At 43.0% G+C, this 15166-nt stretch overlaps 1 protein-coding gene across 4 annotated transcripts in view; it reads right to left on the minus strand.

Annotated features, from left to right (window-relative positions):
* The window catches only part of hspbap1 (hspb associated protein 1), a 36772-nt gene that overhangs the window by 3342 nt on the left and 18264 nt on the right, over positions 1–15166 (minus strand). For all 4 annotated transcript variants that reach the window (XM_024389674.2, XM_024389675.2, XM_024389676.2 and 1 more), the window contains 4 exons: positions 6368–6504; positions 4105–4276; positions 1440–1523; positions 325–435 (listed from right to left, as the gene is read on the minus strand). In XM_024389674.2, the coding sequence (XP_024245442.1) occupies positions 325–435; positions 1440–1523; positions 4105–4276; positions 6368–6504 (504 nt within the window). The remainder of the gene's footprint in view (positions 1–324; positions 436–1439; positions 1524–4104; positions 4277–6367; positions 6505–15166) is intronic.

Below are 15166 nucleotides of genomic sequence, written 5' to 3' on the forward strand. Positions count from 1 at the left end.
CTCTGTTGTTCTATGCTGCATTCCTGGGACTTTTTCTTTCTCTGGACCTCAGCCCACCAGAACAAGTTCCTCCTTCTGATCTGTGCTCTTATAAGGAGAACAAATGGTCAGACTGCAGTCAGAATGACCCTGAGTGTGCACGGCAAATGTGCCATCAGATTCTGCACAGTACAAGGGGTTCGTTGTGGCTTGTGACGATGCTAACTGAACTGCCAATCTTTAGACCTAGAGTTTGAAGAGGTTAACTCAGGGTCAAGGTAGCCTGGTCCGAGATCTGTTTATGCGGTCAGATCTAGGACTCAGGCTAGTGTCAGGATACTGTACCTCAGTGGGATTGAGCCAGTCATCATCATTGTCATTACTAGGTGTCGTCTTCAGAGCACAGACGATGGCTTTGGTGAGGGCCTCGCCTACTCTCGCCTCATCGTCAACTTCCTGTATCAGATCAGGAAGTAGAAAGAAAAACTCCTATTAAGTTGCTGCTAAAGACATTATGTGCAGCAGGCATAATTGATTGTGTCTGTGACCTTGTCTCAGAGACAGTTATCAGGAGGCATCGAAGGTGACACACTACCTGAATACACATTCCTCTGATCTAGATACAGGTAACTTCCAAAATAAAGGAAACATCAACAAAGTGTCTTAATAGGGTGTTGGGCCACCACGAGCCTCCAGAACAGCTTCGATGCACCTTGGCATAGATTCTACAAGTGTCTGGAACTCGATTGGGGGGGGTGTGACGCTATTCCTCCACGAGAAATCCCATCATTGTTTTGTTGATGGTGGTGGAAAATGCTGTCTCAGGCGCCACTCCAGAATCTCTCATAAGTGTGGAATATGGTTTTCATCAAACCATTCAGTGACCACTCGTGCCCTGTGGATGGGGGCATTGTCATCCTATGGGGGCATAGCCATGATAGCCAAAATAATGGCCTGCCCAGCATCTTTATACATGACCTTAAGCATGATGGGATATTAATTGCTTAATTAACTCAGAACTTAATTAACCCACACCTGTGTGAAAGTACCTGCTTTCAATATACTTTGTTTCCCTCATTTACTCAAGAGTTTCCATTATTTTGGCAATTACCTGTATGTGACTGTGTTATGCAGCGCACCACTCCTCTACATGAAAACTCACAAATCATTATGACAGGGGTATCTTTACTCTGATGCCTGTTCATTACTCAAAAACCCACAGCATCAGAGAGCCTCAACACCCCTCACATCCATCACTGTGGCTGTGTCCTGAATAACACCCTATTCCCTATATAGTGCACTAATTTTGACCATGGCCCTATGGGCGGTAGTGGTAGCTAGTGGTGGGAAACTCTTCATCAAGCTGTACTGTAATTATGGCCCTCCTCTCAAACGTCCAATTTCCACATAAACAAACATACTTAACACCATTTAGTTGGAGGTGACTTTACTGTACATACCAACTCAATCCAGGAGTTGACACTGACGGTGATGGGGTCAACAGACTCCACATAGTGCCACCAGTGTCTGGGGACAAACAGCACCTATTGGAGCAGAAGGGCAACAGGGTCAGATCGCATCAGAAGAAATGCAAGGTGATCAGTAGGAATACGGATAAGGAACATATTACAGAGTAGAAACTTTGAAGGAGTCCAAAATATCTATAAATATCTGCTAGCAGCACAGCTCATAGTCCAGGGGATGGGAGAGCAGAGCATAGCCAGTCAATAAGTAGTAGAGCTGAAGGTGTGATCAGTTCGATAAAACATTTACTACATCGTATGGCGGTTTGTACTGAACGACACATTTCCCCAAAACGTTCTTGAACAGACATGGAGGTACATTTGGTGGGAGTGACAGGGTGCGTCTTGAAACAATGAGTGACTAATTAAAAAGGGCATGTTGACAGCGTTCCCTATCCTACAACCCAACCCCGCTTTACAACTGGTCATTCAGAACAGAGCGTTTCCGTTTAATTGAACGTTGCACACCGTTTTTTTCGCACTGAACGCCACCTAATTTAACACAGTGGGAGAGACTAGCCATTAGATGGCAGCTTGTATCCTCCCTCCCAAGTGCTTCTGTCTCATTCATGATGTGGATTTGGTCTTTATTAAAGTGAACAGCCCTTATTGATCCCCTGGTTCCACTGCAGTCTTAATTCATTCAGTCTACAAAGCTCTGACTGCTGCATGCTTTGTTTCATTTGCACAGACAGACGAATCAATATCTGATGTCAAGACAGACGCATCAATATCTGATGTCAAGACAGACGTATCAATATCTGATGTCAAGACAGACGCATCAATATCTGATGTCAAGAGAGACGCATCAATATCTGATGTCAAGAGAGACGTATCAATATCTGATGTCAAGACAGACGTATCAATATCTGATACGTCCAACTGTTTGTCGGGAGCTTCAAGAAATGGGTTTCCATGGCCGAGCACACAAGCCTAAGATCACCATGCGCAATGCCAAGCGTCGGCTGGAGTGGTATAAAGCTCGCCGCCATTGGACTCTGTAGCAGTGGAAACACGTTCTCTGGAGTGATGAATCACGCTTAACCATCTGGCAGTCCAACGGACAAATCTGGGTTAGGCGGATACCAGGAGAACGCAACCTGCCCGAATGCATAGTGCCAACTGTAAAGTTTGGCGGAAGAGGAATAATGGTCTGGGGCTGTTTTTCATGGTTCGGGCTAGGCTCCTTAGTTCCAGTGAAGGGAAACTTAACGCTACAGCATACAATGACATTCTAGACGATTCTGTGCTTCCAACCTTGTGGCAACAGTTTGGGGAAGGTCCTTTTCTGTTTCAGCATGACAATGCACCATTGCACAAAGCGAGGTCCATACAGAAATGGTTTGTCAAGATCGGTGTGGAAGAACTTGACTGACCTGCACAGAGCCCTGATCTCAACCCCATTGAACACCTTTGGGATGAATTGGAATGCCGACTGCAATCCAGGCCTAATCGCCCAACATCAGTGCCCGACCTCACTAATGCTTTTGTGTCTGAATGCAAGCAAGACCCTGCAGCAATGTTCCAACATCTAGTGGAAAGCCTTCCAGAAGAGTGGCAGCAAAGGGGGGACCAACTCCATATTAATGCCCAGAATTTTGGAATAAGATGTACGATGAGCAGGTGTCCACATACTTAACACTATATGACCAAACTTTTTGTAATGGTGAGAGGTTTGCATGTCTTCGGGGTATGAAATTTGTGCCTCTGTAAATTTGTCACTCATCATTATTCATTCAGCCGTAATCATGGAAGCATCCACATTAATGTAGAAGTGTTTAGAAACATATTATATTCTTATTTACAATAAAACTGGATGCTAACAATTACACAATACATTATATACCATTAATTTCTATTGGGCACAAAATAATCTGAAACCAAAACAACAAACAGCAAATGCATCCAACAACTTTGTAGAGTCACAAGCTTGATGTAATCATTAAGTGCTAGGAATATGGGACCAAACACTAAACCTTTGATACACATAAACCTTTAGTACACATAAGTGAATTTGTCCTAATACCTTTGGTCCCATAAAAAAACTTCAGTGATCTCTAAACGGTTTACCCGATATGGATGAAAATACCCTCAAATTAAAGCAGACCGTCTGCACTTTAACATCAGTCGTTGGGACAGTTATTTTGAAATGATACAATACTTTTGGAGCGCGATATATAGCGTGTGCCACTGTCTTAATATTTTTATACAGTTCACTCTCCGTTACTCAGCACCTCTACAAACATTTTGGGGTATGCCTCAGCTTATGCTTTTGATCACACCACAGAGACAAACATGTGCTCTATTGTATTTATGTAGTTCAAACACATTTGTCTCTGAGGAAATATTTTCTCATAAATTAAGAGATTAGCACTTTCACAGTGTCAGTTTGTACAAATAGCTGTGTTTCCTGAATGGATTCTCTTTGATACACTTGTAGAGAGAGTTACATATGTTGCCCCTGTTGGGCTGGTTTCCTGGAAAAAGATTAAACCTAGTCCTAGACTAAAAAGCATGCTCAAGGGAGAATCTCCATTGCGATAGTTTTTTAGTACAGATTAGGCTTAATCTATGTCCGGGAAACTGGTCCAATGTGTTGTACCTGTCCAGGCTGCAGGGTGACTGTGTAGGCCCTGGCGTGTCTGAAAGCAGGGAACCTCTGGAGGTCTGGTTGGAGCACGTCCACCTGGCTGAACACACTAGACTCCTCATAGGGGATCCTGCTGGGGTACAGACAACTCGTGTCTGCAGGGGGGAACAGGTGCCAACGCTTCCTAAAACACAACAGGGCATCTCAGACTAGGAGTGCTGATATAGGATCAGCTCATGTAGGATCTAGGATCAGTTTAGATTCATACTGAATGAATATTTATTTGAAAGGGACAGCAATCATCACCAAAGCCACCACAATGGTTACACCCTACGTAGTTGAGGAAATTTAAGAAACTATAGTTCAATACAATCCATCTCTATATTGAAAATATCATGTCATGCGAGTTCTTTGTTGGTTAGGTCATCACTTCAATGTGAAAGGTTTCAACAGCCAATTTAAACAAAACAAGGATAGAGTGATCTTCATAATGTGATATTTTTTGCTTTTGTCGTAGACTCAGTGCTCCACATGATAACTAATGTCTCTCTGTTCTAAAGAGCCTCACCTCATATACCCCCATCTCCCTCCCTCCAAATGGCTTTATTGGCATGGGAAACATGTTTACATTGCCAAAGCAAAATTACTTTATCTTTCAGGGGCCGGTGGAACAATCTGACTCTCTCACCAAGTGACCCCACCCACCACCTCTCAGCCCCCTCACCCCTCCCTAGCCCACATTTCCCCCTTTCACTACCTTACCCCCTGACTCTCACCCCTTCCCTTCCTAGTATCTGTCTCCTCTCTATCATCCAAAATAGGTTTTTAAATCCTTTCCTCAAAGTTAGAGGGATGGTGGGTAGATCACTACCGTACAGAGCCAGTTCTCATTGAATGGTGGGTAGATCACTACCGTACAGAGCCAGTTCTCATTGAATGGCTGGTAGATCATTACCGTACAGAGCCAGTTCTCATTGAATGGCTGGTAGATCATTACCGTACAGAGCCAGTTCTCATTGAATGGTGGGTAGATCATTACCGTACAGAGCCAGTTCTCATTGAATGGTTGATAGATCATTACTGTACAGAGCCAGTTCTCATTGAATGGTTGGTAGATCATTACCGTACAGAGCCAGTTTTCATTAGAGGGTTGGTAGATCATTACCGTACAGAGCCAGTTCTCATTGAATGGTGGGTAGATCACTACCGTACAGAGCCAGTTCTCATTGAATGGTGGGTAGATCACTACCGTACAGAGCCAGTTCTCATTGAATGGTGGGTAGATCACTACCGTACAGAGCCAGTTCTCATTGAATGGTGGGTAGATCACTACCGTACAGAGACAGTTCTCATTGAATGGTGGGTAGATCATTACCGTACAGAGCCAGTTCTCATTGAATGGTGGGTAGATCACTACCGTACAGAGACAGTTCTCATTGAATGGTGGGTAGATCACTACCGTACAGAGACAGTTCTCATTGAATGGTGGGTAGATCACTACCATACAGAGACAGTTCTCATTGAATGGCTGGTAGATCATTACAGTTCTCATTGTGTTGATTTGCTGAATCTATTGTCTGCCTCCAGCACTTCTTTCTTCTCAGCTATAATGCTGTTAGATTGTTTCATTTTAATCTATAGTGCAATTCCCTTGGTGAAGGGGAAACATTCATCATCTGCACCACTACTACAAGCAGCTCAGCGGAAAGGGAAAAGTAGTGTGTGGTATAGTGAGGTATGTAAAACTGGGTTGTGTTCATTTAGGATTCATTGGAGCAAAACAATTTGCAACAGAAACCTAAAACAATGCTTCTTATTGGACAAGTCCAGCTCATCCTGCTCGGTTTCACTGTGTTTCCCCCCGCTTTGTGCTACTGAACACAATACGACTCTGTATAATTACCTTCCTTGTACCTGTAGTACCACGTTATACCCATAGGAGTCCTATATAATTACCTTCCTTGTACCTGTAGTACTAGGTTATACCCATAGGAGTCCTATATAAATTACCTTCCTTGTACCTGTAGTACCAGGTTATACCCATAGGAGTCCTATATAATTACCTTCCTTGTACCTGTAGTACCACGTTATACCCATAGGAGTCCTATATAATTACCTTCCTTGTACCTGTAGTACCAGGTTATACCCATAGGAGTCCTATATAATTACCTTCCTTGTACCTGGAGTACCAGGTTATACCCATAGGAGTCCTATATAATCACCTTCCTTGTACCTGTAGTACCACATTATACCCATAGGAGTCCTATATAATTACCTTCCTTGTACCTGTAGTACCAGGTTATACCCATAGGAGTCCAGGTGGCACGGGGTATTGGCACCTTCGGTACCAATCCACAGTGTGCTGTCTCTCCCATTACGACCCGGGAACCCAAACTGAGACCACACTACGTCCTGTAAGGCACACAATACAGTTCCAATTACTAACACTGTAATTATCAATCATAAAACATATATTCATGCAGTTGCTACAGTCTCATATCAATTCCTGCTGTCATCTAATCGAACATTTATATATATCTGTAATTGTATACAACACAATTCATATTCATGGTACAAATATGACAAACCATTCAAACATGACAAACTGTCACGAGCAGTTTCAATGTTATGGTATAGCAGCAATACATCCTCTGGAGGCAAACCTCCATTATCACAAGACACAGGTGAAAATGCAAACCCCATTCCCCATCTCATCGATTGCTTAATAGACAGTGTAATGATTGGCAACAAGGTTGCGTCCCAAATGGCACCCTATTCCCTATATAGTGCACTACATTTGACCAGACCCCTATGTGCCCTGGTCAAAATTTGTGCACTATATATGGAATAGGGTGCCATTTGGGACAAACACTACTGTATAGGAAACAATATGTTTGTTGTCTGTAGGCTCTTTATCAAACCATTTAGTCTGTCAATCATTTTTCATGGAAAAAATAAAATGTAAAAAAAACTTGGATTCTGCCCAGCACCCAGGATAATGATCCCATTACCATATTCAGGCAACTGTAAATGATAGACTGTGCAATCTTCACTTTCAGCAACTTTTAAATGGCGCTATTCATCATGTAAAAAGGCCTCTGTCTGCCTGTCTCGAAGGCATGAATTTCGTCAGATCTGTCAAAAATGCAGGTCGCCCTATATGCATGTTTCATCATTGAAGGAAAATGAAAGAATGGAGTGGCCCGCTCGAACTAGAGTGAACTTTCAAGTCCTTTAGTACCCAAGGACTAAAAAGAAAAAAGCTGCTGCCATTGAAATGTCCCACTGAAAATGTCTATGCCATCACGACAGGATATCATTAAAAAGAGAGAGAAAATGTCTGTGCCATCACGACAGGATAACATTAAAAAGAAGAGAGAAAATGTCTGTGCCATCACGACAGGATATCATTAAAAAGAAGAGAGAAAATGTCTGTGCCATCACGACAGGATATCATTAAAAAGAGAGAGAAAATGTCTGTGCCATCACGACATGATATCATTAAAAAGAGAGAAAATGTCTGTGCCATCACGACAGGATATCATTAAAAAGAGAGAGAAAATGTCTGTGCCATCACGACAGGATATCATTAAAAAGAGAGAGAAAATGTCTGTGCCATCACGACATGATATCATTAAAAAGAGAGAGTAAATGTCTGTGCCATCACGACAGGATATCATTAAAAAGAGAGAGAAAATGCCTGTGCCATCACGACAGGATATCATTAAAAAGAGAGAGAAAATGCCTGTGCCATCACGACAGGATAACATTAAAAAGAGAGAGAAAATGCCTGTGCCATCACGACAGGATAACATTAAAAAGAGAGAGAAAATGCCTGCTAATGGCAAAAAAGTTGTTTTATTTGAATTACTATATCATTGTAGGTTTAGTTAGCTTCTGTTTTGCCGATGTAGCAAAGGAATTTATTAAAAATGACTTTCATGCATCTGTTTGAGATGAACAATTGTGTATTTTATTGTCAGGGTGTGGGAGTCACTTTTAGATCAGCTTATTGATAAATTAAAAATTCAAGTCATTACTTGATAATCATCCATTATTCTAGTGCTTTTAAAAAAAAATCCATGATTTTTTTTTCAATAGATCTCCTGACCTGAACTGACTGAGTTTAAAGCCCATAGGTGTGTCAGTGCTTTGAACAAAACAGAGCAGCCCATGTGTTACAATGACTTTAATTGAGCAGAGCGGTGGCAGATCTAGGTGAACACTCCATAGAACTAGCCCCATGGCCTGAATCCGTCTAGCACTAAACAAATCTAATTTTATTAGTCACATGCGCCGAATACAACAGGTGTAGACCTTACAGTGAAATGCTTACTTACAAGCCCCTAACCGACAATGCAGTTTAAAAAAATAGGAATAAGAAATAAGTATCAAGTAATTAAAGAGCAGCAGTAAAATAACAATAGCTATATATGTACCAGTACAGAGTCAATGTGCGGGGGCACCGGTTAGTCAAGGTAATATGTAGTTATTAAAGTGACTATGCATAGATGATAACAGCAGAGAGTAGCAGCGGCATAAAAGGGGGGAGGCAATGCAAATAGTCTGGGTAGCCATTTGATTAGATGTTAATTTGTGAGTGCTCTCCTCAGTTGCCCTCAAAGTTAGCCATCATTCATGGCAATCGTAAAACAAGTGATTGACAACTGTCACGACTTCTTCTGAAGTCGATGCCACTCCTTGTTCTGGCGGTGCTCGGCGGTCAAAGTCACCGGTCTTCTAGCCATCATTGATCCATTTTTCATTTTCCATTGATTTTGTCTTGTCTTCCTACACACCTGGTTTCAATCCCATTCATTACCTGTATTGAACCCTCTGTTTCCCATCATATCTTTGTCAGAGATTGTTTCTTGTTTCAGTTTCGTGTTTGTATTTGGTGCGAGACGGGTCCTCGTACCCAATTGGTTTAATTTGTATTTATGGTTTTGGAGTTATGTTTTGTTTTATTAAATTACTCCATTTACTGAGTTTATTCTCCTGCGCCTGACTTCCCTGCCACCTATACACACGTTTGTGACAGAATCTCTGACCACCAATGAAGTCAGCAGGAGAAGGTACCTCAATACCGGAGGTGGAGGAGCACGTCATGGAACATACGGCAATGATTTCCAAACTGAGCGTCGACATAGATCGCATTGTCCAGAATATGGACCTCTGGGAGACACAGCGCTGTGTATGGAGGGGGAGATGCAGCGTGGGACGATTTTGAGGAGCTCACCCGCTGTTTCCGGACAGTATTCGACCACCCACCTGAGGGCAGAGCGGCAGGTGAGCACCTCTACCAACTGAGGCAGGAGAAGAGGAGAACCCAGGAGTTTGCACTGGAGTTTAGGACCCTGGCTGCCGGAGCTGGATGGAGCAGCCGGGCCTTAATCAACCATTACTACTGTAGTCTACGTGAGGATGTCCGTCGGGAGCTGACTTGCAGAGACACCACCCTCACCTTCGACCAGCTGGTGGACCTGTCCATCCGGCTGGACAACCTGCTGGCTACTCGCGGACGTCCAGATCGGGGTCTGGTTGTTCCATCCTCCCGCACACCCTCTCCGATACCTATGGAGCTGGGAGGTGCGGTGCACAGGGAGAACGGAGGGGGTTCCTGCTCGTGCACCATATGTGGCCACAGAGGTCACACTGCTGGTCGGTGCCGGGATGGTTCCTCTGGGTATCGAGGCGACAGGCAGGGCACTCTGGTGTCACCCCAGGTGAGTAGGCACCATTCTCATCCAGAGCCCTCTGTTGCACATATGTTGGTCTCTGTTACCTTTCCTGAAATTCCCCCGTGTTCCCAGCATAAGGCACTAGTAGATTCAGGCACGGCTGGGAATTTCATTAATAAAGGATTAGCTCATAGTTTAGGGATTCCCATTGTTCCTGTAAATATGCCTTTCCCGGTTCATGCCTTAGATAGTCGACCATTAGAGTCAGGGTTTATCAGGGAGGCCACCGCTCCTTTGAGTATGGTAACGCAGGAGGGTCACAGGGAAAATATTAGTATTTTTCTTATTGATTCTCCTGCATATTCTGTGGTGCTAGGCCTACCCTGGTTAGCTTGTCATAACCCTGTTTCGTGGCCACAGAGGGCTCTCACGGGGTGGTCGCGAGAGTGTTCAGGTAGGTGTTTAGGTGTTTCCGTTGGTGCTACTATGGTGGAAAATCCAGACCAGGTCTCCACAGTGTGCATCCCCCCCAGAATATGCCGATTTGGCTACAGAAGGCGACTCAATTACCACCCCATCGACGGGGGGATTGTGCGATAGATCTCCTAGTAGACGCTGCACTTCCCAGGAGTCACGTGTATCCCCTGTCGCAAGCGGAGACGGTGGCTATGGAGACATATGTCTCTGAATCCCTGCATCAGGGGTACATTCAACCCTCCATTTCTCCCGTCTCCTCGAGTTTCTTTCTTTGTGAAGGATGGAGGTTTGAGCCCGTGCATTGATTATTGAGGTCTCAATAAAATCACGGTGAGGTATAGTTACGCTACCTCTTATCACTATGGCGATTGAGTCAATGCACGGGGCGCGCTTCTTCACTAAACCGGATCTCAGGAGTGAGTACAATCTGGTGCGTATTAAGAAAGGAGACGAGTGGAAGACGGCATTTAGTACACGTCACCCTCCTCTGGTCATCCTGGGATAGGTCGGACGGTGCGCTGTCTTGATGGGAGGTACTGGTGGCCCACTTTAGCTAAGGACGTGAGGATTTATGTTTCCTCCTGCTCAGTGTGCGCCCAGAGCAAGGCTCCTAGACACCTGCCCAGAGGTAAGTTACAACCCTTACCCGTTCCACAATGTCTGTGGTCACATCTGTCAGTGAATTTCTTAACTTCTTGAGTGTAGGGGGCAGGATTTTCGTTTTTGGCTAAAAAACGTACCCATTTCAAACTGCCTATTTCTCAGGCCCAGAAACCAGAATATACATATATATACACATATATACATTGTCAGATTAGGATAGAAAACACTAAAGTTTCCAAAACGGTCAAAATATTGTCTGTGAGTATAACATAACTGATATTGCAGGCGAAAACCAGAGGAAAATCAAACCAGGAAGTGGCTTCTATTTTGAAAGCTCCATGTTCCATAGCCTGCCTTCGCTCCATTTAAAGGGATATCAACCAGATTCCTTTTCCTATCGCTTCCTCAAGGTGTCAACAGTCTTTAGACATAGTTTCAGGACTTTATTTTGAAAAAATGAGCGAGAAAGATAACATTGCGTCAGTGGATAGCTGGGTGTTCGCATGAGTTTTGCTTGCGCAACAGAGTGGGGCAGCCATGGTCTTTCCCTCTCCTATTGAAAAAGTGACAGTCCCGGTTGATATACTATCGATTATATATTTTAAAAACAACCTGAGGATTGATTATAAAAAACATTTGACATGTTTCTGTGGACATTACGGATACTATTTGGAATTTTCGTCTGCGATGTCGTGACCGCTCGCGCCTGTGGATTTCTGAACATAACGCGCCAAACAAATGGAGGTATTTTGGATATAAAAATAATCTTTATGGAACAAAAGGAACATTTATTGTGTAACTGGGAGTCTTGTGAGTGAAAACATCCAAAGATCAAAGGTAAGCAATTTAATCTATTGCTTTTCTGACTTTCGTGACCAATCTACTTGGCTGCTAGTGTTTGTAATATTTTGTCTGCTGCGAGAGATGTTCTTACATAAACGCTTGTTATGCTTTCCCCGAAAAGCTGTATTGAAATCTGACCCGCCAGGTGGATTAACAACAAGCTAAACTGTGTTTTACTATATTGCACTTGTGATTTCATGAAAATGAAATATGTTTAGTAATTTAATTTGAATTTGGCGCGCTGCAATTCAGCGGGTGTTGATGAAAATGATCCCGCTAACGGGATGGGTGCGTCAAGAACTGATCTTCCACCTTCACAGGGTAACACCACGATCCTGGTCGTTGTGGATCGTTTTTCTAAATCCTGTCGTCTCCCTTTGCCCGGTCTCCCTACGGCCTTACAAACTGCTGAGGCTCCGTTTACACATGTCTTCCGGCACTATGGGGTGCCTGAGGATATTGTGTCTGATCGGGGTCCCCAGCTCACGTCAAGGGTCTGGAAGGCGTTCATGGAACGTCTGGAGGTCTCGGTCAGCCTTACCTCAGGTTTTCATCCCGAGAGTAATGGGCAGGTGGAGAGTTAATCAGGATGTAGGTAGGTTTCTTATTGCCAGGACCGGCCAGAGGAGTGGGGGAAATTCGTGCCCTGGGCAGAGATGGCCCAGAACTCACTACGCCACTCCTCCACTAACCTTTCTCCCTTTCAATGTGTATTAGGATATCAGCTGGCTCCATGGAAAGTTGGTGCAGACCGTCACCGCAGTGAGGCCCAGGTGTTTGCACCAGGGGACAGGGTCTGGCTCTCGACCCGAAACCTGCCCCTCCGCCTGCCCTGCCGGAAGCTGGGTCCGCGGTTTGTGGGGCAGTCTTCTGCCAAAGTCGATGCCTCTCCTTGTTCAGGTGGTGCTCGGCGGTCGACGTCAACCGGTCTTCTAGCCATCATTGATCCATTTTTTATTTTCCATTGGTTTTGTCTTGTCTCCCTACACACCTGGTTTCAATCCCATTCATTACCTGTTGTGTATTTAACCCTCTGTTTCCCATCATATCTTTGTCAGAGATTGTTTCTTGTTTCAGTTTCGTGTTTGTATTTGGTGCGCGACGGGTCCTCGTACCCAATTTGTTTCATTTGTATTTATGGTTTTGGAGTTGTTTTATTAAATTACTCCATTTACCGAGTTTATTCTCCTGCGCCTGACTTCCCTGCCACCTATACACACGTTTGTGACAACAAGAAATGCCTACAATTCAATGTAAGAAATCACAGGCACAGACAAATTGCAGGATGACAACTTGCAATCCAACACATATTCTGCGGTTGGTGTTTTTTGTAATGATTTAAGTGACCATTTTCTTCTGAGCTGTCTTGTATTATACACGACCGTAATCTAGCCTGGGCTAAAGCAAGGAAATCATGTTCTGATGCTGATTGGCTTATTTTTAGGCAGTTACGAAACAAGTGTTATTTTCTTCTCAGGAAGGCCAAGTCTGAATATTTTATGTCTGTTACCACTGATAACCTGAATAACCCTTAGGTTTTGGAAGGGAAAGTCTATGTCTGGTAATGTTAATGAATTACCATCATGTGTTTTGAAGGACTCTGTTGCTATATATATGACAAAACTGAAATGCTGAATTGTTTCAATGAGCACGTTGTATCATCTGGTAGGCTGTTTGATTCAGTGTCATCTGTCTCTGTACAACCCTGTGTGGATGAACCAGAGAGAGCTGGTCAAACTTTTAGCTTTTTGCCATTCTCAGTGCAGGTGATACATAAAGCCCTGAAATCCTTAGATCAGAGAAAGCCTGCAGGTCCTGATCTTTTGGATCTCTGCTTTTTAAATGTGGCAGCTGATTTCATAGCTGAACCACGTACATATCTGTTCAATCTAACCCTGGAATGTAATGAAATTCCAAAGATCTGGAAATCAGCATTTGTCCTACCACTTTTAAAAGGGGGAGATCCAACTCTTTTAAATAATTGTAGGCCAATCTCAAAGCTGTCACCCCTGGTGAAAATACTTTAAACCCTTGTAAGTGAACAGCTAAAATAGTAAATAAAAACTAACTCTATTTTGTCAAATGTACCAATCTGGCTTCAGGAAGAAGCATAGCACAATTACAGCAGCCATGAAGGTTTTAAATGATATCACTGAAGCCCTTGACAAAAAACAGCACTGTGTCTCACTTTTTATTGATCTCTCTAAGGCTTTTCATACAGTTGATCATGCTATACTAAGGCAGAGATTGTCAAGTGTAGGTCTTTTGGGCATGCAGTTGCATGGTTTGCTATCTGTCTGATAGAACTCAGTGCACTCAATTTGATGGGCTTATGTCTGTTAAATTGTCTGTCTTTAATGGTGTGCCCAAAGGCTCTGTACTTGGTCCTCTCTTATTCACTATTTATATAAATGATTTAGACAAAAATGTCCAAAATGCACAACTTCATTTTTATGCTGATGATACTGTTATTTACTGTTGTGCCTCGTGTCTTACAAAAGCTTTCCAGAACATGCAAACTGCTTTTTATACTGTTCAACATACCTTGTGTCAATTGAAGCTTATCCTCAATACTGAGGAAACGAAACAAATGGTGTTTTCTAATGCAAGAAATAGACCTCTGAACCTTTCACCTATTACTACCTGTCAGGGCAAGGAGATTGAGGTTGTAACCTCATAAATATCTTGGAATTTTAATTGATGACGGCCTCTCTTTTAAATTGCATATTTAACAACTTACAAAAAAATTGAAGCTGAAATTGGGATTTTATTTTAGGAATAAGGCACGTTTTTCTTTTGAAGCCAGGAGGCTAATATCAGCTACATTTATGCTTTTACTAGACTATGGGGATATTTTATATATGAATGCTTCCGCTCAGTGTTTGAGATCAATTGACACTCTTTACCATGGCACTATGAGATTTATTTTAAACTGCAAAACCCTTACGCACCACTGCACTTTGTATACCAGGGTTGGCTGGCCTTCTCTAGTCACTCGTAGGCTCAGTCACTGGTATACTTTTATTTACATTTTGGGTTTACTACCTTTTTATTTGGGCATTTTTATTGTTCAGATATGTGGTGGGTACTCTCTTCGGTCATGATGACCGTCTCAAGCTAATATTTTTTTTATGTTCAGAGCTTTCTCTGTGCACTACTGTATCAGTTCTGCCCCACATTTTGATGTAATTAAGACATTAAGATGGTTCCAAATGTCTGAACTGATTTTGGGAAAAGGGCTTTTATATACTCTGCGCCATCGTCTTGGAACGCCTTACAAAATACTTTTAAACTGGAAGAACTTGTCCCGATTGGCGTTTTTAAATCTCTGATGAAGGATTTTGAGACTGATTCCCTGACCTGTCAATGTTTTTAATTTTGTTATACTCTTGTGATTTCAAAGGTTTTTACTAGATTTCTTGTAGTTTTTCATGTCGGTCTGTAATTTTTGTAATGACTTGGTGCTGCCT

This window comes from Oncorhynchus tshawytscha, linkage group LG26, assembly GCF_018296145.1.
Source record: "Oncorhynchus tshawytscha isolate Ot180627B linkage group LG26, Otsh_v2.0, whole genome shotgun sequence".
NCBI classification, from domain to species: Eukaryota; Metazoa; Chordata; class Actinopteri; order Salmoniformes; family Salmonidae; genus Oncorhynchus; species Oncorhynchus tshawytscha.